A 25,745-nucleotide genomic window follows, 5' to 3' on the forward strand; every position below is an offset into this window, starting at 1 on the left:
ATTACGGGCATTTATACAATAACAGATTTTTACGAAGGTATACATGCAAATATCAATTTCGGAAGGGTATTAATGCAAAATCCGATATTTAGAAGGATATCCACGTAAAAAACCCTATAATCTAATATATTATCTTTTATATGATTAATTATATATTATAATAATATTGTTATAATAATATTGTAGTTACATAATATAACTATTACTAATATAATAATAATTTAAAATTATGATTGTAATAATATGTTATATTATGCTTACAATAAAATATAAAAAATATATTATAGTATAATTATGTATTATTATTATAGTAATAAAATTTTTTAAATTTAAAATAACTTTCCGACGTTGATGAAGAAAAGAAGCTGTGAGTCTGTAATAATAATTATTTTATATCATAATAATATATTCCGTAATAGCCATCCCATTATATTTAAAGTAGCGATCCCATGACACGATATGGACCGGCCGCTAACTTTCCCTATTCAAAAGAGGAAACGTAGCCAGCCGCCTACCACCAAATGACTTCAGCGTATGACATAACAAAACACGAAAGGGAAGACGAGTCTGTCCGCCTCCGTTTCGTGGGAAAGCCCTGCACTTGACTCCTCTTGATCTTCTCCAGCACCTCGGATTAGGAGAGGAATGGAGAAGGCCGCCTCCATGCTTGCCTCCTTTTTGGGGGGCGTTGGCTCGCCGGAGCCGCCCACCGCCACCGTTTCCTCCATCTTCATCTACCCGATCAAGTCTTGCCGGGGAATCTCTGTCCCTCAAGCCCCCATCACCTCCACTGGTAGTCCTACTGATAAAAATCACACCTTCAAGCAGTTCTTAGCTTCCCAAGTGACTTATTTCAGTATAATTTCTCAGTTCTTATGAAGCAACCAAATTCTTGCTCCTAAGAATGGCCACATGATCATTTTACTTGGATTCATCCACTCATTTTATTTGCTTCCAATTTCATAGGATTTCGATGGGACCGGCAGTGGGTGGTTGTAAATTCCAGCGGGAGGGCATATACTCAAAGAGTTGAACCAAAGCTTGCATTGGTTGAGGTAGAGATGCCAGCTGATTCCTTTAATGAAGATTGGGAACCAACAGAGAACTCATATTTGGGTATGAATACTATCTATTATTTTGTTGTTTATCCTATCAAAGTTGCACGTTTTGAACTACTATTTGTCAATTACTGGTGATATATTCCATTGCAATGAATTATTTTTTAGGGTTCTATATGTCAGTAAGTCTTTTACTTGAAATGCTAATTACGCATTGTAATTCATGTGGTACTTTTTTTTTTAATTACCAAAGGATATGCGGATACATATGTTATAATTCATGGGATAAAATTCATAGGTTAGGTTTAGGTATATGCAAGGCTTCTCCTTTTAGTTTAATATCAATCCTGAATTGAGCCAAACAACCTACCATCAGTTGCCTTGTGCAGTTAACCTAACAATTTATCTTTTTACAATTAAAATTATGAGGCATAAGACTTCCTGAAGCTTACCTGTTATGATTCTCTCTCTCTCTCTCTCTCTCTCTCTCTCTCTCTCTCTCTTGATAAGAACCTGCTATGATTAGTTACTACTGCTAGGTCTATGAATCTACCATCAGGCTGAATATTGTTTGGTCATCCATGCTTGAGGCTTTCTGCTGTATTTGCCTTGGTCCATTAACTTATTGAATGTGAAACTTGTGACCGGTAACTTAGGGCCACCTTGATATTTGGATAACACTTGTAAGAACAACCATCCAGTAAATCCCATCAATTTGAGATCTGTATTATGAGTCCAAATCCAACGTTTGTTTCTAGTAGGCTTCTCTTCATCATTTTTCTCTGGAATTTGTACATAAATATCAAAAGAAATGTGTTTCTTTTTTGATTCTGAGTTCTTACTTCTTAATGCGTTTTAGGAATAGTTTTTTTTATTATCAACAGAGATTAGTATCAATTATTAAGGGGATCGTGTAAGTTAAAAAATGCATGGTTGTCTAAATATATGAATATATTGTTTTGGTCAAAGCAAGAGGATACTAAATGGGGATATAAAAATTTTAAACTATCAGGGCATTGCAATGAATGCACACTTAATCTAACTAATGACTGTTAGCATTGGGTATAAGATGAGTCTGAGGCAGATGCTTATGTGCTAGTGGTTGTATGGATGATTACAATGTGATATCTTGTGCATCCTTATTTTAATAATGACACAGGTAGTTATAAATTCCGGTCCTTAATATCATGTGCATCTTTTTGCTTTTGTCTGAAGAGAGAGAAATATGAAATTCAGAATTCAAAATGGCATAGACAGTTTTCTAAGTTTTAAGTAGACTAGCTATTCTACATGTCTTAATGAAGGTGAAAGACCTCAGCTATTATTCTATTGAATTTTAATTTCTTTTATGGATATTAGTGCACGAGTTGTCCCTTGTCTTTGGTGATTTGTGTTGTTCTTCTGTTAAATTTAAGCAGAGATGAGTCGTTTAGTCATTTACAGTCCACTAGCCTAAACCATCCTCTGATAAATCCATGAGGTATTGCATGAGTTTTATATGATTTACCAGCAGATTTTACTTCCTCTTCTTTCCTTGTTCTCTCTTTTTTCTGATTTTCTTCTCTTCTTGATGTGGGAAAATTGAGTAAAAATCAAGATATCATGCTTTTCTTAGGATAGGCATAATATGTTCTTACGCTATAGGTGCTTTGAGAAGCATGAAGTACATAATTTCTGCCAACAAGGCCACTATATATAAAATAAATTGCTTAAATTGTATTCTTGATTAGCTGGAACTGCAAAAGGAGAAAAGATTATTGCCATAGATAGATATTGTCATTTAAGTGTACTTCTTGAACAACGTCTACATTATTAAACTTTATTATGCTGCTGCATTGTGCCTCACGAAGAAAGTCCACATATATCTGACTGCATCCTGTTGAATCTAAAGACAAAAAGATGACTCCTTTAATAGATTATGATTATGTTTGTAAAATTTGATGTGCAAGTTTAATGGTTTATATGCTTCTGTCTATTGACATTGATTTACATATCTTGGTGTTACTTTATGGCACTCTAGATTGCTGTTTCTTAGCCATTTTTTTGGGAAGAAATGTGGTATCCTCAGTCAGATCCTTAATGCAATTAATATTCATATTTTTAAATATAAATTTTCAGAATAATTAATACATTGTTAAATTTTGTTATTGACTTTGATCAGTTATGTAAATCAGTCAATTTCTTCAATATTTTTAAGTCAAATATTGGCTGCAGCCCTGATCAGCTTCTGATGAAGTGCTTCAATATTTTGACTGACATTATTTGAGATATTGGGGAAATTGATATGCACTTCTTTTTCCTGTCCAGGACTATAAGTGGAAACTATTACAGTCTATTACAGACTGTTGTTTCACTTTAAAGCTTATATTTTATTTTGCTGCAGTCATAAGGGCCCCAGGGATGGATACATTGAAGGTTCCTCTGAACAGGAAATGTGCTGTAATTCATGGCATCTCTGTATGGGAGTGGTCTGGTTCTGCATTTGATGAAGGATCTGAAGCATCTGAATGGTTTTCAAATTATCTTGGGAAGCCAAGCCGTCTAGTGCGCTTTAATGCTAGTAGGTTTCTTTACATATCCTATTTAAATATGTTTTGAAATAAATTTACCTTCTCAAATGCTCTTTGTATTACCTTGAACAACGAAGGATGAATTTCTTCATTCTCATGTGTAGCGTGTTATGATTACTAATGGTTTATTCACCAGCCCAATGAGCATTATCAAGGTCTGTAGCTCCACTGCTGAGGCAAAACGAAAGAGTAGTATGTGTATATCCCCTCCAGGTATCTAAGAATGAATGGGACAAATGTGCAGCGAACATGATAGGTTTTAACCCACTGGCTCATCATGTGCATTTTATGTCTGTATGCATTTTAGAGTCTTACATATGTATTCTGTTCCCATTGTACATATGAGAGGGACATGCTCCATTGTAATTGTTTATAGTGTTTCGATCTGTTAGTGGATTATTTTTGCAATGTCTAAGTGCATCCAACCCAGCTTCTTAAGTTTCAACTATGTTTCTTTTGTTCGGAAGAGCACAATGAGTCATATCGTGATGCTTTAGTTTCTTTTGTTAGCTAGCCAAAAGCAAACAATTTTGTGGAAGTGCACTAGAGAGGATTATTTTTGCATTATCTAAGTGCATCCAACCCAGCTTCTTAAGTTTCAACTGTGTTTCTTTTGTTTGGAAGAACAAAATGAGTCATATCGTGATGCTTTAGTCTCTTTCGTTAGCCAAAAGCAAACAATTTTGTGGAAGTGCACAAGAGAGTTAGTGGGGACACACACTTTCTTGGGACATGGTGGATTCAAATTACTCATAGGAGGCTGTGGGGATTCTGAATACCACTGTGCATAATATGATATAGAAAACATGGATCGGTATAGAACCAGTGTAACATGGTCCATGTTATCATATTCAACATATTTAACATCTTTGGAGTTTGTCATCTAGTCAGTCAGTCGTTCAGCACTTGGACATGTTTGCCCTCATCAACATGGAAAACTGAGATAATTTTATGATATGTCAAATTTATACAGTGTATAAAAATAAATGACTGTAATTTAGACTAAACTATTCTCATAGCTGTATATGCAGAAAGCTATTAAAAAACATTTTTATGTAGAAGTGTAAGTAATGTCAGTAGGCACAAAATAAATGACTGTAATTTAGACTAAACTATTCTCATAGCGGTATATGCAGAAAGGTATTAAAAAACATTTTTATGTAGAAGTGTAAGTAATGTTAGTAGGCACATATTCATCTTTCAATTTTATTCCTGCACGTTAAACTTAAGACTGGTTACAAAAAATGATATACACACAATATGATCATGACAATAAAAATAAATATTTCATGGTTTAATAGTTTCAAAATGTCAGCCTGGAATCATATGATTTTCATGTTAGCTTCATTTTATTCATGTTTCTTCAGGTCCCCAAGATAGTAGGACATTATACCTTTTCTTCTCATGTTTGATGTATCATCTATCTGTCCACTAATCACGTAACTTCTTATATTGTGTTAATATTGCAGCTTCAGAAATTAGAGCAGTAGATCCTAAATATGCTCAGGGACACCAAATCATGTTTTCTGATCTATATCCATTCTTGTTGATATCCCAGGTTAGTTGAATCATTTTGGAAGTACAAGAACTAATACCTGATAACTGTATCTATAAGATTTCTTCTAACTTTTTATGTGCAGGGTTCTCTGAATACACTAAATGAACTTCTTAAAGAACCACTATCAATTAATCGATTCAGACCAAAGTAAGCCAGCATATTCATTGTTAATATTTCTGAAGTTAGCATCATTTTGAAGGACTCATGATCGCAATCTTCAGTATCATTTATACTGATAGCATACATTATGCATTCTTTATGATGCAAAAATTATTTTGTGGTAATTTCTGAGATGCTCATGTTGTTTTCAGTATTCTTGTTGATGGATGTAATCCATTTTCAGAGGATTTGTGGAAAGTAATAAAGTTAAACAAGTTAACATTTCAAGGTGTTAAGCTATGCTCGCGTTGTAAGGTAACACTTATCTTCTTGTACTTTATTTGCACAAGTGCATTCAAATGTTTTAATCTTGGTCAGCGTGGTCTCTATGTGTATGATTATCATTTTGTTTAGTTTGAGGATGATATTCTATGGAATGTCTGTTGATTTATCTTAACAGGAATGTGTTACAGTTTTGGCAATTTGACCAAGAAGTTCATTTGTTATAATGCAATTAAACACCGGATCTGAGGGTTGCTATGTGATAAAGCAGATGCAGCCAAGCATTCCACATAGTGACACCATTCACTGTGGTGGTGCATGAATAATGCTCTGGACACCTATTGTGACAGGACTCTATCCACAAGAAGGACACAACAGGTCGTAAATATTTAAGACCTGAAGAGACACCACCAAAAGACATTCTAGAAATTAGGTTAACTTGGCTAGTAATATATTGAATGAGGCCCTGCAAATGACAAGCAAGTGATGAAAGCAATTATCAATACAATATGAAATTGAGATGACAAGAAGTTAGAGTGAAGTATAGTTTGAGCCACAATTTTAAGTCGTGGTGGAGAGTGATGACAAGTAGATGAAAAATAATAATGCCAATATGTAAGCTACCTGCAATTTCGTTGAGATGTTTAAATATTAAATATATAGCAGTTCTATTTCTTTCATGCATTTTCCGTTACATTGTTTCAAGATCCTAACAATTTCTCAATTCACTTATTTTGGTAGATCAAGTTGGTAGAGTCGAATGCCTCAACTTTAGCAAACTAGACACAGTTTGCATTCCTAGTGTTCCTATGACAAACACATATCACCTGGAATCCTGGAAAGTTTACTATCATGATCTGATGATGATTGTGTTTAGCATCTTTGGGTAACTATGATGATTTCTTGAAACCAACAGTTCAACAATATACTACATATGTGGAGGCCTGACTCCCATCGATCTAAAATCGACTACCAGTCAGGTAAGAAAAGATTGGCAAATGAAATCTCCAGGAGAATTTAGTGGTTGCTTCTCACACATCTTGGTTGATGGAGAAAAGCCAATTTTCTTTGGAAGTAAGGTTGATGAAGAAACTGTGATATCATGATAGAAGACGAGCAGAACTGAATGGAGCTAAAGTCTCGCTAAGAGCTGATTCTGCTTGTTAACCTGAAACATTTATCTCACCATCTACACATCTACTACTTTAATGTATCAATATTCTTACTGAATCAGATATTTTTCCGAAAGCATGGAATCGTGTCTGGCATAATTTATCTTGTAAATTTTCTGATTTGTATGCATGACATCACAAATAGATGCTGGAATTACCGAACCTGCAGTAGTTTTACAATGCTTGCCTTTTGTTTTGAATGTTTGCATTGCACATATTGTTTAATCTAATGGATTTTCCTAAAAGAATAAATAAGTTATTTTTGGTAATGATGAAAATCTGCTTTCCCAGTCCATTGTAATCAGATTTCATTTCCCCAGAATCAATTATATCTAAATTCCAGCACCAATATTTGGAAAACATTATTATGACAGTCTAAGCAGACTGTTGCCCATCTGCTCTTTTCTCCTTTCAAAATTGCATTGTCTAAGCGAGATGAATTGGCCGAGTGATGGATCAATTATAAAGTTAAACAATTGTATAATTTCAATATTTTAATCTTATCTGTTAGATTTTGATTTGGGGGGGGGGGGGGGGTGTAAATGTAGATCATATTCGAATAACTTCCCTTGTTATCCTTTAGATTTATTGTGTTCCTTGCATAAATTAGGTGATATTCGAATAACTTCTCATGTGATTCAGGTACCAACTATCAATCAAGAAAATGGAATTGCTGGTGTTGAGCCAACTGAAATTCTCATGAAGTTCCGGTCAGACCATGCTTTGCACCTGAAAGGGAAACCACAGGGGAAGGTAAAAGTCTACTTCAATTCAATTGGCTCATGCTTCCCATCAATCAGACATGATATTTGATCTTAACCCATCCAACAATTGGTGAACATCTCGCAACTTGTACCAATAAAATCCAACCACCAATGATTAACAGCCATTTATTTGATGAAAATTTTTGTTTATGGTTATCTAAGCTAACGCTGATTGGATATTTCTTGTAGTTTCTAGATGCACTTATTTTAAGTGTTGATTTTGCAGGTGTACTTCGGGCAAAATTTAATCTGCACAGAATCCCTTTCTGCACAAGGCAAAGGCAAGATTGTTAAGGTTGGAGATCCAGTTTATGTTCTTGAAAAGGTCTCTTCTGCTGCTGATGCAGCAGTTTGAATATCAAAACACTTAATCAAGGTAACTGTGTCAATGGATACCTATCTTGCAGCAAATAGCGCGTATATGCAAAGAGAATGTTTCATTTTTCAGCCCAGGTTTAAGACAAATGCGACAAAAAAAAGAACTATATCTGAATGTTTGTTCACCTCAAAAAAATACTGCTGCAGCTATTCTCTGAATGTGATAAGCTTATTCTGGTTTTCCACTCTTAGGCCGGTCTTTGATTCGATGCATTTGTTGGTTTGTGATTATAATCATCTCACATGTGGCTAGACTGTGCATTAATTGAATGCCAAATTCCATAAAGCACATGTTCTAGAAAATCATATTTGTCAAATTTATTGGAGTCCTTAAGAATTTCTAGCTGCTTATTAGAAAAACGAAAAGTCTTGATATGTCTCCTAGATACATGGTGAGAGCTCTTAAGATCCTATTATGCTGTATCTCTATTGAACAAAGTATATCTAAGTTATTTGGTCGTTGAGCAACATGACAAGCTTGAGCTTAACCAGTCTCATCTTAAACATTGTTATTATGCACAAAGTAAGCATGAATATACTGAATATCGAGCCTCATGTTAAGAAATGATATTTTTGTTCTGCAACCATGGTTAACCTTTACCAAGATGATTTCAACCAATGAAAACTAACAGAAGGACCCATCTGTGCAAATGAAGAACTTTATAAGAATTTTTGATATAAATATGAAACAATAGGGGCTAATATGCAAATAAAAAAGATCTTAGGTATTAAGCTTGGAAAAACTATTTAGTTTATGAACCTGTTTGGCCCGACATGGTCCGGCCTGGCTGTTTTTGAGAGAGAACAGATGGGTGAGGGCTTCTGACGAGAGATTTGGGAACCTTACTAACTATTATTTTCTTGTTGCCCAAATCTAACCTTCACTGAGGTCTTCTATTTATATGTTATCCTTTTTCCCCTTTTTTGGTGAGCATGTACTAGAGACATAATAGATAATTAGATACTGTACATGAATTAGGTAAATTTCGATTTAATAAACTCATACCATACATGAATTAGGCAAACCATGGACGACCATGATTGCCAAACTTGACTCTCAACTTCACATCTATTTTGCATTATTTTGGTTGATGGCTGAGCAAATCGAAGTGATTAGGTCCTTTATGGAGAACACATCCAAACTGTAATCACCACCACGAGTGACATATAAGCAAATTCTCCATGCATCCTTCCTAGATCTTACACCTTCTTTGAAAGATCCAATCCTAACAAAGAACTTTGCCATGAAATTCCACCAAGTAGCCCCTCTCAACTTGGCCTTGGAGGTTCCAAGAATCAGCCAGGTGTTTTACGTCAACTCTCGACATAGAAAGACCAAGGGAAAGAACATTGATGGTGAAAACATAGGCTAAGAACACAACTTATATATGATTCTTATAAGCTAACTCAGAGAGCTAATTATCATGTTGCTGGTTGTTTAGCTTAATATACATGATCTCAGGGGTCTACCACCATCCAAGCCTTGTCTCCTGTTATCTAATTTGCCCTGCATTTTGTGTAATATTCTTTGATTGCTCAGGTTGAGCCACTGCCCGGCCACTTCATCTGTGCTCAGGAGGTAGACTATCATCTGGGCTATCTCCAGAGCAAGGTTCCATAATATATTTAATCTCATGATACTGCTGCTGCCATTGCGGAATGTGACTATAAACCTTTGTCATAGGAAATGCGTAAACTTATACTGCAGAGTCATGGTAGATATAATGACAAGTCCGAGTCATGGACTACCAAAAACAAGAGTCTCTCCTTCGTATTAAAAATTAGTATCCTAGTGATCTGAGGACAAGTAAACTCACTGTTATATGGACCTGCAAATAACGAGTACTTTGTGTTGCATCCAAAGTGTCTGTGCCCTCTAAACTCTTCCACATTCTCTGCAAAACCGCATTACAGCTTGCTTCTTTATTTTGGTAAGCCGTGTCCATGAACTCCTTTTCCATCTTTTCTTCCTTCCTTTTCTTTCAGCAACCTGCTTCCATCGTTTCACCTAGGTTTTCTAATTCCTGTAAACCTCATCATTGATCGTTATAGTTTCAGGTTTTCTTGGAGCCCGGTGACTCTCAATCTATGCTCAAAGTGCAGCAGTAAAATGAGAATTAAAATATACATAGCAAAATATTTGACCTAACTTCAAAGCTTGAGAAGACCTGGTGGCCGAAAAAACTGATACAGATTCAGTTATATATATATATATATATATATATATATATATATATATATATATATATATATATATATTGTCGATGGGAAAGAATCAAGTTGGAGCCACCTACGTGGCTAACCATTCCGATAGCACCCTGTGGATGGAAGATGGGAGATGGGGAGCTGTCTCGGAAGCTCCGTGATATTTTGTTTTCCGATTTTATTGAATGCGTCCGTACACGTATTGTATGAACCACCCGGTTTAGCTAAAAAAAAATAAAAAAAAAATCAAGAATCAAGTTGGGCCAAGTTTAATGTATTGCCACGGACAGCAAGTATATAATATTATCAGCACTTAAAGCAACATGGCTATGGATGCATAAAATATCAGTCTTTTTCTATCTTTCTCATTGAGGGAGTATCAACTAGTGAATTCAGACGACACTTTCACAGACTTGTGAAGCTGCCACACTAGCTTACAGTTTCGATTCGTTGTGTTATAGGATGGTATCTGGTGAAACATCACTTAGTAAGTCTCCGAGCAAAGAAAGGTCCCAACAAAAATTGACTTGCTATTTTCTTTCAAGGGAGACAAACCACTGCTCAGTGCTCATTTCAAGAAAAAATTTATGTAGATTTCTATCTATCAACATCGATTTGCAGATTGCTTGTCAAATTTGACACTAAGGGGTCTTTGGAGTATAGGTCTTGGTTTCTTGGTTACATCCAGCAAAGCGTTATGGAAAAAGAACTTAATACTTGCTATAAATAATAACATAACAAATGCCAAGATACTGGCACATCTTGAAACTTACAAAACCTACCATGCAGTAAGTATTTTTTTTTGTTATTATTATTATTTTGCTTACAAATATTTTTCAACTTTTGATGGATTTGCCTGAACTTAGTTCATAATTAAGCTTGACTAGTATGTAATTGATCCAACTCTACTCTGTTCATCGGTCTAAGTTAGTTCCATACCATGATTGAACTCAATCTCACCTAATCAGATTGAACTCGACAAGGCTCAAAAAAATTGTATAGTAAACAATATACAGTATACATTTCAATATAAAAACTTTAATCGATGGTCTAATGACTTATTTATGCTTTTTGATATGATAATATATTTCATACTAGAGTGCTGCTTCTCAACACTGCTCATTCATTTCCTGGCTTATCCGGACTGGTGTTGAGGGGGGAAGGAAGAGATACGGCGAAACATTTTTCTTCGTATTATATTTAATCATTTTTGAACTTATATTTTGTTATTAGATGTTATTTATTTTCAAATTTAATTATTCAAATACGTTAATATTTAATTCAAATTTGAAATCTTAAAACCAAGTTTGGGTCAAGCAATATTCGAGTTTGGTATAAACTATACTAGGTTTTAGTTGATATACTCAAACCAAAAATTATACCTATGTTCTACTCATTCAAATTACATTCATATTAAGTTTGACCAGATAATGAATAAGTCAAAATTGATCTCAAGATTAAACTCCAAATTTTGCAACCAAATTGTATGTATGAATGTATGTTTGTAATTAATCAAATTGCCAAAGTTTCATTATCCATGAACCATGGACCAAATGTTGAGAGACACATAAATCCTTATCATTACTTACATTCTAATTTAGCTAGACTATACATTCTCTTCTTTTTTTTTAAAAAAAAAAGAAAGGAAGGGAGACCCATATCCACTTCAAGTATCCAATGTATGAATACTTAGACATGAACCATCCAAACTCAAGCCCAGATCCTTTAATTTGCTGAGAAAATGGGCACAACCACCAAGGCAACCAAATTTCATACAGACCATGCATGCTCAAACAAGGCCATAAGTACATTGAGCCAGAATTTGTTGAATGGATGTGTTTTATGACACTAGGATTCTGATTTTTAGATCAAAGACTAAGATGAATTGAATTTTGCTTTCTTAATTTTTATTTTTAATGGAGAAACGTGGTTAAGCTCAAGCCAAACTAGAGCTTTTTAAAACTCTAGGCAAATGCTTTCTAGTATTTGTAGGTCATCGAAGTAAATGAGAGCCAACTGATAAAATGATTCACTAATTCTTATTTATTCATGAATTATTGAGAAGGGCTGAACCCCCACGCCCATTGCTCGAGTTTGGCAAGGGGATGATACCATTTGACCAAAAATATCATGAAATGAAGATGATGGTTGCTGAGGTGGTGGTGGTGTTCAGATCCATTCCTTGCATTTCTTTTATAAATATAAACAAGCAAATATACTAACAGTTTTAGAATGCTTTCTTTCTTCTTTTTCGACTCAACACTGAATCCTTTCCGAATATTTCTACTAGCATTCACCCACTGTGGGTGAACCTGAAGCTAGATATCATGTCTGGTAATGCTTTAATCCAAGAGTTGTCTGCACCTGGAATCTCCTCTTGTTATGTCGACCAATCAGTACCTGAATGTTGTTCAGATATTTCAACAATGTCTCTCATTTAAAGAATGGATAACCTCCATTATTGCTGCCAATGTTTAGATTAGTCAATTTGAAGAGAGCTCTAAAAGTAGCCATGGGTTCACCAGCTACTGGTCCAGCCATGGAATATTTGAAACTTGATGTTCCCACAATCACTACTATTTCTTACAGAAGTCCTACCTTCTATTACTAACTTGATTCTCCTATTCAAGAGAACTATACCACACCATTAGCTGCAGGTGTGCTATTGTCAAGGACCATGCATTTAAAATTTTCAAGAGAGACCATGCATTGAAATTAAGAGCCATTCAACATACCTGGCCAATCAAACCAGCTGCAATTCAGATAAGGTAGATAGAACTATCCATATTCCTGCTTCAAATAAGCGACATCCCAGCAAATTCTTGACCCAATGCACTATAAAGATGAACTCCATGCACTGTATCCCTACCTTCTTCTAGGTGATATAATTAAACTAAAGACAATAAGATTGACATGGTCTTCGAATATGATTCACCTCTTCGGAAATTCTTAGACTAGTATCTCATTACTGATGTCATCAGGTGGTTTTTTTTCTCCTGTATGAAGACTCAGTAACCACCCGGATGAATTACATTTTGGTTGCACCATGTCCCCCCAAGTGGACCAATTCTACCAGTACTTATAGATTGCTAGGCTTGTTGGTCAGCTGCAAGCACTTCCTCCTTGGTAAGCCAATCCCGAACAGCCATAAGATCAGGGAGCACGAGAGCACCAGACTGTCTCCAACTCTTTGCATCTGGCGTCTTAAATCTATCCAGAAGCAACGCATGCATTCCCACGCTCCGGGCAGGGATGTAGTCCTTGCGCATGCTGTCCCCGATGTGAAGTACTTCTTCTGGTGCTATATTTCCAGCCTTCTCCAGCGCAATCTCATATATCCTCGGGTCTGGTTTTTCCACACCCACGAGGCCTGAGAACACACCAAAGTCCCATTCTGATCCCTGGGTTACAAAAAGTTGAACCATTAACAATCCAGCAGATAAAGGATTACCGCGAGACTGTGTATGGAACTGATCATGGTCACCTGATTCAGTCCTAAAGCAGGAAGGATGACGTCCTGATACCGGTATTCTGCATTGCTCACAAGTCCGACAATGAGGCCCTTTTGACGCGCCCATCTCAGGAAGGGCTGTGAGTCAGGAAATACAGAGTAGGGCGCAGAAGAACCAAAGGCTGAATATATGCGTCTGAACACCTTTTCAAACGTCTCCTCATCATACTCATAGCCCGCCTGCATAAGATTACCAACCAACAAAGACAAGTAGCTAGATTTGATACATCTTTTTGTTGAAAAGCAGAAAAAATCCTCTGTAATTTGACTAGTAAGCTAGAGATCAATCGAATTTTGAGTCATTCATGGGCAGTCCGACAGTTACTCATGATCACCAACTGCAACCCTCTGGGCAGTCAGATTTCAATAAATGATTAAACCGAAGGTTAACTACTTAGCTAGATTTACCAAGACTTGATCAAACTATTAGTCAAGTACCATTAATCAAATCTAGTCTCTTTCCATTTGCTTAAAGTGTGTTTGGGGGGAAGGGGGGCTTTTCCCACTCCTTTCTCCCTACATATACACACTAGTTTCGACACTCTCAGAAGCATCCCAGCTAACTATTAAATTTTTAGACATGCAATATTCTTTAATTAGTGTGAGTATGACTACGTGCAAATATATATATATATATATATATATATATATATATATATATAATATAGAAGAGAGAGAGAGAGGAGAGAGAGTGTGTGTTAGGCTGGAATGCCTCTGAGAGCATCTGACTCCAAATGCTACCTTGTGGAAATCAATGAAGGGCCTCTCAAAATAAAAAAATCAGCACCTTAGATCATGATCTGAGATATATAAAATAGCTAGCAACCAAAAAACTAAAGATTTTCTTTAGTTTTTTGCTAATGCATCAGATGAAAACAAAATTGACATTTATATCATGTTTTAGTTGGATCTAAGCTTCGAAACATTCAGATTAGCTGAAATTTAATCAGTGTATGTTTCAAAATATTTGGATCAAAATCAATGGTTTGGAATTGCACATTAAATAGCTTGAACTATATTTTTGCTCACTAGCTATATTGCAACCATTCATTTTTTTGCTGCTTAGATGGATAGGCAAGAGAGCTCCAAAATAGATATTTTTTAGTTTCAAGTATTTTATACATCTTATATCATGATGAACGGTGTTGATTTTTATTTTTTGAGAGGCCCTTCATTGATATCTACTAGGAAACATTTGGAATCAAATGCTCTCAGAAGAATTGCAGCCTAACCATCCCCATCTCTCTCTCTCTCTCTCTCTGTGTGTATAGCCTACTATATAAAGGGTATATCAATATAACAGATGTTACATGAGCATTAAGAGTTCTGCTGGTGTTTGATGTAATTATGGATTCTTCAAAGAACCCAGAACAGTTACATGTTTAATTCAATACACATTTAATATTTTTAGTGTCCTCTTTACATGCATCATTGCATGAGTTGTTAAATGTATTAATTCATGAATGTTTGTCAAGGCATGCTGATAATCCAAAACAAAAGGACCACGACAAATAGGCATAAGATTTATGAAGACTTCATTCTCAGAACCCATGTGATTCTACTTACCCTGATAAAAGAGTCCTTCACACATGATCTCCACCAATCAACATTTGGTATTTTTGCGGCATAGCCAAAACATGGGTACTTTTTTGCCATGTCTGTGTATGCTGCCTTGAAGCCTTCATGCATGCGTTTGTAATCAGGACAGGGCAGCCCTACCGCTTTAGCTGCCATGCAGTAGTAGTCCCCAAGTTGGCCTTTGTAAGCTATTAGAGTACCAGTTACATCTACAGTAATACATCGTAGCTTTGGCAAGATTGACATTTTTGGCTGTAGAGTAAAACTGCAGCTTGTTTAAACTGACACCTCAATTCTGTTATATATGAAACGCTGACAAGATATTCAACACATTAAACTGATCAACAAGCTAAGCTATCCAACACTAAACTGATCAACAAGCTAAGCAGCTACTTCGATGGTCCAGTCTCCATTCATTTGCATGCACACAAACAACTCTGCATGTTACACATATTGCAACCATTATTACAAGTTACAAATCAAGAATAAATTTTGTAAACAAGAAACATGTTAAGATGCAGATATGAAAGCAACAGTTACTATTACAGCTGCTTATTATAAGGCCAAAGAAATCATTTATCCATATTTTTCTAGAGCTTGTAACCATGGATAAGCTACAGGAGTTATCATAAAAAAACATAAAGAGGGCAGAGCTTGAGCTCTGCCTAATATCATAATTGATTTGGACAACTAGTACCTCTTGCCAATAAACATATGAAGAGAACAAGGGTTACACCTCAAAGTGGCTAGTTTTTGGTTCTATCACATAAAATTATGTATATATTTATGTGATTGAGCTTGAACGGATGCAAGATGGTTGGCAGCAGTAGTATCATCACACATAGCATTCTCCATGGTAATTGTTCTCATAATCATAACCACCAAGCCTTAGTCTGACTAGCTAGAGGACTGTAGATCCATCTTTGCCTATGTTTACAACTGAGGGATTCATCCTTTCTTAAAGCAAGTTTTCTCAACCTCTTACCATAACTTCTGTTCAGGTTCTCTTAGTCTTCCCTCCTCTGGATATGAACCTTTCACAGAACTCCTAATCCTTGTGCTTGTGGAAGCATTCTCAAATTGTTGTTCTACATTACCATATTATTTTCATCAATTTTACAGCACTATAATCTAAACTACTCTAATGCGTGCTCTCTATCCCCATATCCGATGCTCTCTTTCATCTTTATGAAAAATGGTGGGAGGTGCTTTGAACCATTCCATTGAAAATAATGAAAGATTTATGTGGGAAAACACCTTACAAGGTTTGGACATGGAACCTCCTCCTAATGGTACACAGATGCAACCACTAGACTATATCCCTTTTTGCCTCTATCTTCATTTTATTATTACCTCTAAGCAAAGTTCGCTATCTCAGTACCATACCCCATACCGGTATCATCTACTATAGTGTATGGTATGGTATGAGATGGTGAGGCATACCGAGTGTCGGTATGGTACTGGTACCAGTATGCTCGGTACGGTATAATATCGACCGGTACGGCAAACCTTGCCTCTAGGTCTCAACAGCACACAACAATTACAAAACAACCAGAATCGCCTCTTGAATTTATCCACTCTCTTATTTGGTTAGGTACATCTTTGAGCATTTATCCACTTTTCCTGATAGCAGATCCAAGATAGAGAGAATGATGCCATAAGCTATCACCTTACTTATTTAAAAATAGAGAGAATGATGCCAATGAGCCATCACTTCACTTAAAATTTTTAATGGAGCCCCCAGATTCATAATGTCCCACTATAATTAAATTTCCTATTACACAACTCTTGTTCTCATGCCAGGATGGACAAATATGGAAGGATTACACAAGTTGACAGGTGTTTGTTAAGAAAAAGTGGTTCCAATAAAGAAACAACTGACGTATTATTCATTTGCAAATTAAGGATCTGGGTTAAAATGACTTAATATGTCGACAAATGATTGATAAGTGCTTATCTCAAAAATATAAATCTGCACTTATGTAAGAAAAAAACAATTTTAATAGCAATAATATCTCTAGATTTACGCAATCATAATGATTATCAAAGCTTTATTTCAACTATTAAATTGGGCTGGACAAGGCCAACATCATGATTTAAAGCTATCTCTACAGTTTGTTGCTAACATGCTATTAGCCTCTCTTTCCAAGGTTCAGTATACGCATTAGATTAGTTCGGAGATCAAATAAAAAGAGAACAATTGGAAGGGAAAAAAATGGACTTACCATAGCTTTGATCTTCTTGTATGTATTTTTTCTGTGTTCGATTAGGGAAGTCCTAAAGTTATTGCAATACAGTTTTGAAAAGTTTCTGTATCTTTCTATATGAGGTTCAATGCAGATTCACATTTTGTAGCTCGGGGAAGGTCTTGATGCCATGTGGGAGGCTAATTGCTTGGATGCTAGAGACCTTGCGAGAGTCAAATTAGGATAATATATGAAGGGGAATTTAGGTGGCTGAAAGACGAGTCCTAGAATTGTATATTGATCAAGAAAAGAAAAGAAAGATAACAAGAAAAAAAAACTAAGTTCAGCTGTCCTCTCTCTTGCACCTCTCTTCTTTTTTCTTTAATTATCACATAGTCTTGTATTTCTACAATGAGCATACCTTTGCTTCTACTTGTTTATAGACATTATCTTAAATTTGGATATCACAATTAACTGAATCAAGGAACTAGTGTCCCTCCTTTCATTCAAGTCTATCAAATTATTCTGTTGAAGAGTTCATTAGACTCACAAGTTATAGTTCCCACAAAAACCAAACCTTGAAACCAAAGATTCACTAATAGCAAACAAGGATCTTCCCAATTCCTGTATAAATTTTATTTTCCTAAACCCCATCATAAGTTCATAACCCTCAAGACCAATTTGCATGTTTGGAATGGAAACCCTCCAGGTGTCTCATGTACCTAAAATATACTTCTTCTGTCCTGTTTCCTGTAACAGGACACAGAATGGGAAAGTGATCTTTTCAATCAAACAGAGTTTTCCCTAGACTCGAATACATGAAAAGCTGCTGAAAATCAACACAGAAAAGAAAAAAAATTAGACCTTGATATATGATCCATGTGACTACTCAATCTAAAACTTCATGAGTCCCCCAAAAAAAATAATCTAGAACTTCATGAAAGTTTTACATAACAGAGGATAATGGTATATATGGAATGGTATGAGGATCATCCCCAAGTGGATTGCATAAAATGTAATATGGATTATACTCTTTGTTTTAACGAACAAAGAAGACCACCTCATGGCTTCTTAGGAAAACAAACAAAACCACACCATCTATGTCACAGAGAGAGAGGAGGGGAAAAATCAGCTGATTGTTCTAAGAGAAAGGACTTGTCATTGGTTATTTTATTTCATCATCCCACATAAAAGTTATACATGTGGGCAGCGACTGCGTATATTTTCCAACCCATATTTGCTGAACACAGTCAGCAAAAACAGGTCTACACAGATATAGATGCATTAGCTTGGCGGTACTGAAGCTGTAGTAAGAAAAACCACAAGCATGCATTTTGTAGAATGTAACATCTAGCATAGATAAATTAGAAACTGTATCACATGAAAATCATGTGACAATCATGGCAAATATGCTGACAAGGGAGGTGAGGACTCAGAGGCATCGACGGTGCAGGAGAAGGACATGGCAGCAAGGCCACCCTTCAAAGGTTCCTTAATCAAGTAATTAATCTTTTTTCTCTCTGATAATGTTTGCAAATGCTTTGATGATGTTGAAGACTTGGAAGTAAGGTATGCTGAACCGGTACCGGTAGGCGTACCGGTCGCCTACTGGACCGGTTCGAGACCGGAACCGGTATGAATCTTTTGTTTTTTTTTTTTTTTCTGGTTCACGGATGTGTGCGGAAAGAAAATTTTTTCTTTTGGTTCCCATCCACACGCGGATGTTGTAGAAAAAAAAATTAATTTTTTGCCGTGTTTGCGGACACGCTAGGGCTGTGGCATTTATGACCGTGCGGGGAATCGCGCCCGCATGGGAAATCACGCCTGCGTGCAGAACGCACGGGGGGAGCCTCGCGCAAGCACACGGCCCCGCGTCCGCGCAGGGCACTCTGCCCTGAGGGAGCAGGGGCCACGCGCTCTCACGCCACAGTGCGCATGCGTTGTGGTTTAAAATCCACGGTGCGCGCGTTGTAGTTAAAAAAAAATTGGTACCGGTGCGAATTGGTCGGTTCGCATCTGTACGGGCTGATACGAGACCGGTACACAGCCGGTACGCATGCGTACTAGTCAGTACCAGCCCAAAAACAGCTGGAACCGGTATTCGGACAGCTGGAATCGATATTCACACTGTCTGGATATCGGTTCTAGGCCGGACCGGTCTGTACCAGGCCGAACCGGCCGGTACAAACCGGTTCGGCAGACCATGCTGCAACCAGAGGTCAACATTGATGAGAAAGATGAGAATGGGACCTCACCAGTTATTGGTGGCAGCCAAGGAAGTCTATGTCGATGTCTTCCACTTCCTAATCTCTGTTGGTGCCAATGTGGAGCTAAGGAGTACAGCAGGTGAGGCAACAACTATGCTTTCCCAATTGAACAATAATCCATATCTTCTCAAGCAGATGACACTCAAGTTTGCTCTTGAGAAGGGAAATGGAGGAGGGTTCTATGCTCTGCATTGTGCTGCTCCACATAGAGACTTAGTTGGGTGCAGATCTTGACCACTAGAGGCTGTGATGTCAATACGCCTGATGGAGATGAATATACAATATTGATGCTGTCATCAAGGGGAGGCCATGGGGCATCTTGTGAGCACTTGATTGCTTCTAGTGCAAGGTGTGATATCAAAACACATCAAGGAGAGACTGCCCTTTTGTTTGCAAGGATGAATTCCATGTTTAGCAATGAAGTGAAAAATGTGATACTAGATGAGCTAGCGAGGGTTTGGGTCTTGCAAGGATCCTCCCTCCTCACGATCCAGTGTTGCATTGGGTATAGAGAGAGAAACAAAACAATTCCATCATAAAGAATTGCAAGGCAAAGGAGAAGAGAGATATCAAAAAGTATACTGGAACCAAACTTCAACCAGATAACTCACAGCAACAAATCAAACAAATCAAATGGAGCATCAAAAATTCAACCTTTTAGTGAAAAGCATTCAAATCTCTCTGCTGAGAATTAAATCCATCAACCAAAGTCACAAATTGAACTAAAATATGTCTCGCAGAAGCATCAAGATCCAATCTTTTGACAAGAGGTTCACCATTTTTCTCCACTTAACGACTTCAAAGGAAACAGATAGCATAGAAGTGACACACCTCCAAGCAGTGAAGCCAGCTACCCCACATCCAGAGCTCCTCAAAGAGCATGAAGCAACGGTTCCTTCCCATCTCCAACCTTCCTCAGTGCCACCTGGAGGAGCTCCTCCGCCTCTGGCTGCCCCTCGCTCTTCTAGGTTGCCTTCTTGTTCAGCCGGGTGGACACAGAGCTCACCGTTTGAATGAGAATTTTTCAAGGAAGAAGAAGAAGAAGAGATGGGTGCTAAGATTTAGGACAGTAGAAGGGGAAAGGAGAGGGGGTTGGGAGCTGAAAAGAAGAAAGGAAAGAGGTGGGGTTTGGGGGCATCTTGCTTTTCTTGCTGTGGTGATGCCCACAGAAGCCATGGCCCTTCCGCAGCCACCCTGGCCCTGCCGTGGGTCTTGGGATCCCAGATTAGGCCCGCATGGAGATTGGACGTCAAGGAGTTATACCCCTTTGTGCTGGGCAGCATGAAGCGGCTCAAGAGATCGAAAGCATGACCAAGAGGCCACCAATTGTTCGATGAAATGACACTCCCGCGGTTTTTTTCTCTCTTTTCCGAACTTCTTTTAGCCCTTCTTGGAGTCATGTCAACAGGATAAACGTCTAAGCCTTCTTTGATGCATCAAGGCCAGTAAAATCGGCACCAGAATTTGTCGATATAGCAAACATCACAACCAAAAACCTGTCTTCAATTATCAACTACTACTAACTCAGAAGTATAACACCCAAGAAAAGCATCGATTTCCAGAATAAACAAAGGGAATCACATTTAAGTGGCATTTCTAAAACTCCAAAACTTTTAAGCCAGTAAACTATAAATCAGAGACTTAACTTGATGCTTCTCAATTAGTGCAACCAAACCCAAATAGACTTTGAACCAAAACAGAAGATATGACATGCAAATATCTTTTTTTTTCCCCAAAAAAATAATCCCACCGATACTAAAACAGAAAAATAAAGCATCACATGGAGCACAGTACCTCAGAGCCAGGGGAATCAGATCCAAAAAAGACTTTCATATCGCGTCCTAATACCAACTCTACCACTCCATGAAACCGGACAGCCACTGCAATCAAACACAGTTAGATCTTTGTGAGAAACAGAAAAAATCACATCCAAAATCCCATCTTTAACTCTCCACGACCCCTAAAACAGAAGAATAAACAAGAAAAAGAGGCCTAAAACCTTAAAACCAGCATAAAGAAACCCCAAACAATTCTTAGAATAAACCAAAACGATGCGATCTTTCTCACTCCATTACTTCTAGAAAGACATGAATGACAACGAAAATCCCTCCTTTTCCCATTTTCCGCCTGTAATTAGTCAAAAATGCATATAACGACAATCAAGAAATACCAGGAAAGCGAAATCCACCGAATCCAACACTTCTCTGCGGCCGAAATTCTGAGGTAGAAAAATTGAAAAAGTGGAAATTGTTTGAAACTGGCAACACGTACCGGTGTCCGGGGGGTCTGGATCTCTGCGCTCAAGGTTTTGGTGCCGTCGTTTCCCCGCTTCATGTGGTTCCGGTGGATGGTTTTGGAGGTGCGAGAGAGAGAGAGAATACCGGCGGAAGCAGTCCGTGGTTTTGGACTCTTTGCCTTTCTCGGTTCCAGACCGGTTCGGGGAACCGAGCTGGTGGCCCCCCCTGCCCAACTCTGTTTGGATGAAAGAAAGATTTATTTAATCTTAATCTTCTACCTAGGGGTGGGTTTGAGGCTTTGAGCCAAGATTTTATTAATCTAGGAGGTGAAAGCTTGGATTCATGGAGATCTAGGAGGTGTTGGGATAGGCTTGGCCCTGACCAGGCCCAGGCCTCACTGTTTATTTGGGCTCGAAACCAGGCCCGTGAACACACGCCCCTAGTGATCAACCCTATTCCAGTATTTTAGTTTTTATATACAAGAAAAGGAGTCAAATTCTAAAGAAGTATGATATAGATTTGCTCATTTTGATGTTGTTTATAGCATACCTTAGGGTTCATGTACTAACACATAGGTGTGGCACAAAATTTCAGAATGTGTTTAAATAGTATTGGAGTATAGTGGAACTAAACTATGTTTAAAATATTATTGATACAACAGTAAAACCACAAATAATTAATGAAGTCAAATAGACAAACTATGGGAGATGATACGTAAGTAGGAGGAGAATAAATGCGATGCAATGAATTTTGTATCTTCACATGATGAATTTTTTATATACCAACCATTTTGATGAACTAGGCATAGGTCAAAGTTGCATCACCGATAAAAACTCATCTAGGATTCGATTATAGGAATTTCATGTAACTAGGGTTACGGATGATTGGTGCAAGCTTATCTAAAAGTAGCAATTCTCGAGCTTATCTAAAAGTAGCAATTCTCGACTTGTTTTAGTCAATAGATTGTGTCTGATTCAAAAATAAATTCCATGCTGACACCAAAATTGTAGGAGATCTTTTATAACTTCAAGTGACAACTTCTATTAGGTCAACCTCTTTGGTGATGAGCTAAATGCAAGCCAAAGTTGGATCGCCAACAAAAATTCACTTTATACTCAATTCTAGAAAGGAGAATTGGCACTCTGCGATTCTATCTAAAAGTAGCTTTGTTGTTATGTTATTATTGCAACTAATAGATTGTGTTCGTGGAGGAAGAATAAGTGTAACTGATTATCTGCATCCAAGCTATCGAAAATTCCTATAGTTTTACAAGATAAATTTTGATAAGCTAAACTTTTCAGCAGGCTAAATGCGGGCCAAAGTTAAAGTGCTAGCAAAAGTTTACATATGCTAAATTATAGAAATTTTCACAACTAGGGTTTCAAAAGATTGATACTCTGCAAGATAGCCCCCCTATCTAGAAGTGGCTCGTATTGATTTGCTTTTGTTGTTATGTTATCTTGCTTCAGCCAACAGTGTTTGGGGACCAAAATAAATGCAATGCAGCAGAACATATGCAACCAAGTTACAGAAATTCTTTTCATAACTTTTCTTCAATTATGTAATGAAAATTCTCGATTTTTCATTCTTTGTTAAATTTTATTTTTCTTTTCATTTTGTCAATAACCAAAGAAAAGAATCTAAACACCTGGAAATCAGCTGAGCCTAGGGCTGCTAATGGGCCGGGATGCCCACCGGGCCGGGCCTCCTTTGAGACCATATGGAATAGTACGTGTGACACCATACAAGCATTCCTCCAGCACGATTTTCAAAGTCTGGGCCTAAACCTCATCTACATGTCTCCCATTGTCAAAACAAATGAACGAGCACATGATGGCGGCGGCAGCGGCGGCGGCGAAATTGGGTGAAGAGAGGCTGAAGAAGGATGCTTTCTAGATCATCCACCTGCTCCAAACCCTCGACCGATTTGTCGTCTCTGATCTCCACATCCCTAATACTATTAGATCCATGTATCAAATAATCTTATCGTTATGATCACAATCATCTATCAGTCTTAATTCTTGAAACCATGTGTACCACCTGATATTTTAATTTATTTTACCTCTCATTTTCCATGCTAATCAATGTAACAACCCTGCGAGCTCCCGAATCCTTCAAAAAATTGTCATTCCTTTGCTGGTTGTTGCTCGTTCCCTCCTTGACTTGCCAATCCAATTTAGGAATTTACTTATCCTTCAATTTTTTCATGTAAATCGTTGCAATACAAAGCGTAATAAATTTCAGCAGTTCTATTCAAAAGAAAAGAAACGTAATGCTACAACATTCTTACAAGTCTTGAGGATATATAGAAGATGAAACCAATGACTTCATGGCCTCCCACCACCAAAGATGTAAGAACCAAAACATGGTACACAATACGAACCAAGTGTAAGGTTGACAACAGCTTTAAAGTCCTACCCAAAACTTCGGAAAAAACTGTGTTTGTGTGCTACACTTATTTTGGTCTCGAAATGACCATTGGATTGCTGTGCAATATTTGGGTATAAGTTCACAAAAGGTTGAAATGACACGACTCATAGCCTGCAAAACGGAGGAAAAAAAAGAAGAAGAAAGAAAGAATATTTCAATTAGACCAGAAGATATATATCTTCGATTAAGATGCGTTAATCCAAAGAAAAATAAACTAATTTGTCCCAAAGACAAGCAAAATAGTAGGCTGAAAAGAACCATGACCGTGTGCTCACTTGGATCGGTGGTGATCAGTATTGCTGTGCCGCCAAAATCACACGTCCCTCCGGCCGCCTTCGTCTGCTGCCAGTAGCTGTTGAATGCAAACGAAGCATGGGCTAATATTGTATCGGGCTGGTAGCAGGCACCATTGGGCTGGATCGGGTCGCAGTTGGTGCCCGAGCCGCAAGCATAGTTCATAGCCTCTCGGATGATCGGGTCCGGCACCGTGGGCTTCGCAACGCACCAGAGGCTGCGTAGGGCAGCCCCGGGCTGCGGCGGCGCCAATGGAGGCGGGTACACCACCGGTGGTTCGAATAGCGGCGGGCCGGGGATGAATTGTGGTGGGCTTGGGACGTAACTGGGTGGCCCGAGCTCGTACTCAGGTGGGCCTGGTATGCAAGTTGGTGGGCCGGGCACCGTTTCTGGTGGATTTGGAGTGAGACTTGGTGGGGAGTAGGATATGGGAGGTGGTGGTGAAGATTGGATGGAGATTGTTGGAGTTGGTACAGCAGCCGAAGGTGGCAGAGGAGCAAGAGGAGGGCTGACGCAGTAAGGAAGATGGATCGTATGGGAGGAGGAGTAGGGATCTGAAGATGTGTACAACTCGAAGTGCCTCAAGCCTCTTGCTCCTACTCCAATGAAAGAAAAACAAAGTTTAAAGAGTTGGTCTCCATCGATCTAAGCGTTGGAAGGATTAGTCTGTTTAGAGAACTCACCACATTGAGTTAAGAAGGTGGTAAAAATGGAGATATAGAATAGGAGTAGTCCCATGTTGCTCTTTGTTAGCTCCATGCATGAGATGGGCGAGCTCCCCTTGGAGTATTGGTTCTTTGAAGACGACTTCTCCTGCGTGCTTGAGGTCCCTTCTCTTGGTAGTTGATGCCAAAGAGCTTCTCTTGGAGTGAGGAGCTTTGTGTTAGCCGGGAGGCTACAAGTAAAGTGGGAGGAAAGCACTTCAGTCAGACTTCTAGTGCTGGTCATCCTTTCTTGCTTCGTTTGTAAGAAATAATTAATGGACATGGAAATGGATGGTCTTTGATGGTAGTGTTCATTAGATTTGATTCCTTGTTTTTTTTTCTTTTCTTTTTTGCCACCGTGGAGTGTTGGAATATGTTCTTGCGTGGTGCAGGGGAAAATAAAAGAACGGCCTCGCCCTTTGTGTTGCTTGTGTCCCACTCCAGAAGCCTCT

The 25,745-nt window shown here is 37.9% G+C and overlaps 3 protein-coding genes across 9 annotated transcripts; 1 reads left to right on the forward strand and 2 right to left on the reverse strand.

Annotated features, from left to right (window-relative positions):
- The first annotated feature begins 519 nt into the window (after window positions 1-519).
- On the forward strand, window positions 520-8,072 carry LOC120110266 (mitochondrial amidoxime reducing component 2-like). The gene is made up of 8 exons (XM_039124761.1): window positions 520-793; window positions 967-1,116; window positions 3,442-3,618; window positions 5,098-5,186; window positions 5,269-5,333; window positions 5,498-5,600; window positions 7,382-7,492; window positions 7,730-8,072. Exons 1-8 carry the CDS (start codon window positions 646-648, stop codon window positions 7,856-7,858), a joined length of 972 nt encoding a protein of 323 aa, XP_038980689.1. The 5' UTR covers window positions 520-645; the 3' UTR covers window positions 7,859-8,072.
- Window positions 8,073-12,795: 4,723 nt separating this feature from the next.
- LOC103721445 (haloacid dehalogenase-like hydrolase domain-containing protein 3) lies at window positions 12,796-22,088 on the reverse strand. 6 transcript variants are annotated; one of them, XM_008811650.4, is made up of 5 exons: window positions 21,799-22,088; window positions 21,423-21,508; window positions 15,164-15,427; window positions 13,571-13,777; window positions 12,796-13,487 (listed from the first exon to the last, which is right to left on the reverse strand). In XM_008811650.4, exons 2-5 carry the CDS (start codon window positions 21,459-21,461, stop codon window positions 13,176-13,178), a joined length of 822 nt encoding a protein of 273 aa, XP_008809872.2. In that variant the 5' UTR covers window positions 21,462-21,508; window positions 21,799-22,088; the 3' UTR covers window positions 12,796-13,175. The 6 variants fall into 6 exon arrangements, with proteins under 6 accessions (XP_008809872.2, XP_008809871.2, XP_008809873.2 ...); XM_008811649.4 differs by having other exon boundaries at window positions 21,900-22,087; XM_008811651.4 differs by having other exon boundaries at window positions 15,164-15,612; window positions 21,900-22,083.
- Window positions 22,089-24,040: 1,952 nt separating this feature from the next.
- LOC103721444 (extensin) lies at window positions 24,041-25,529 on the reverse strand. Of its 2 annotated transcripts, none has more exons than XM_008811645.2 (3): window positions 25,273-25,529; window positions 24,571-25,185; window positions 24,041-24,406 (listed from the first exon to the last, which is right to left on the reverse strand). In XM_008811645.2, the coding sequence occupies exons 1-3, from the start codon at window positions 25,346-25,348 to the stop codon at window positions 24,375-24,377; spliced, it is 723 nt and encodes a 240-aa protein (XP_008809867.1). In that variant the 5' UTR covers window positions 25,349-25,529; the 3' UTR covers window positions 24,041-24,374. The 2 variants fall into 2 exon arrangements, with proteins under 2 accessions (XP_008809867.1, XP_038990193.1); XM_039134265.1 differs by having other exon boundaries at window positions 24,560-25,185.
- Between the last annotated feature and the right edge of the window lie 216 nt (window positions 25,530-25,745).

This window comes from Phoenix dactylifera, chromosome 1, assembly GCF_009389715.1.
Source record: "Phoenix dactylifera cultivar Barhee BC4 chromosome 1, palm_55x_up_171113_PBpolish2nd_filt_p, whole genome shotgun sequence".
Taxonomy (NCBI): domain Eukaryota; kingdom Viridiplantae; phylum Streptophyta; class Magnoliopsida; order Arecales; family Arecaceae; genus Phoenix; species Phoenix dactylifera.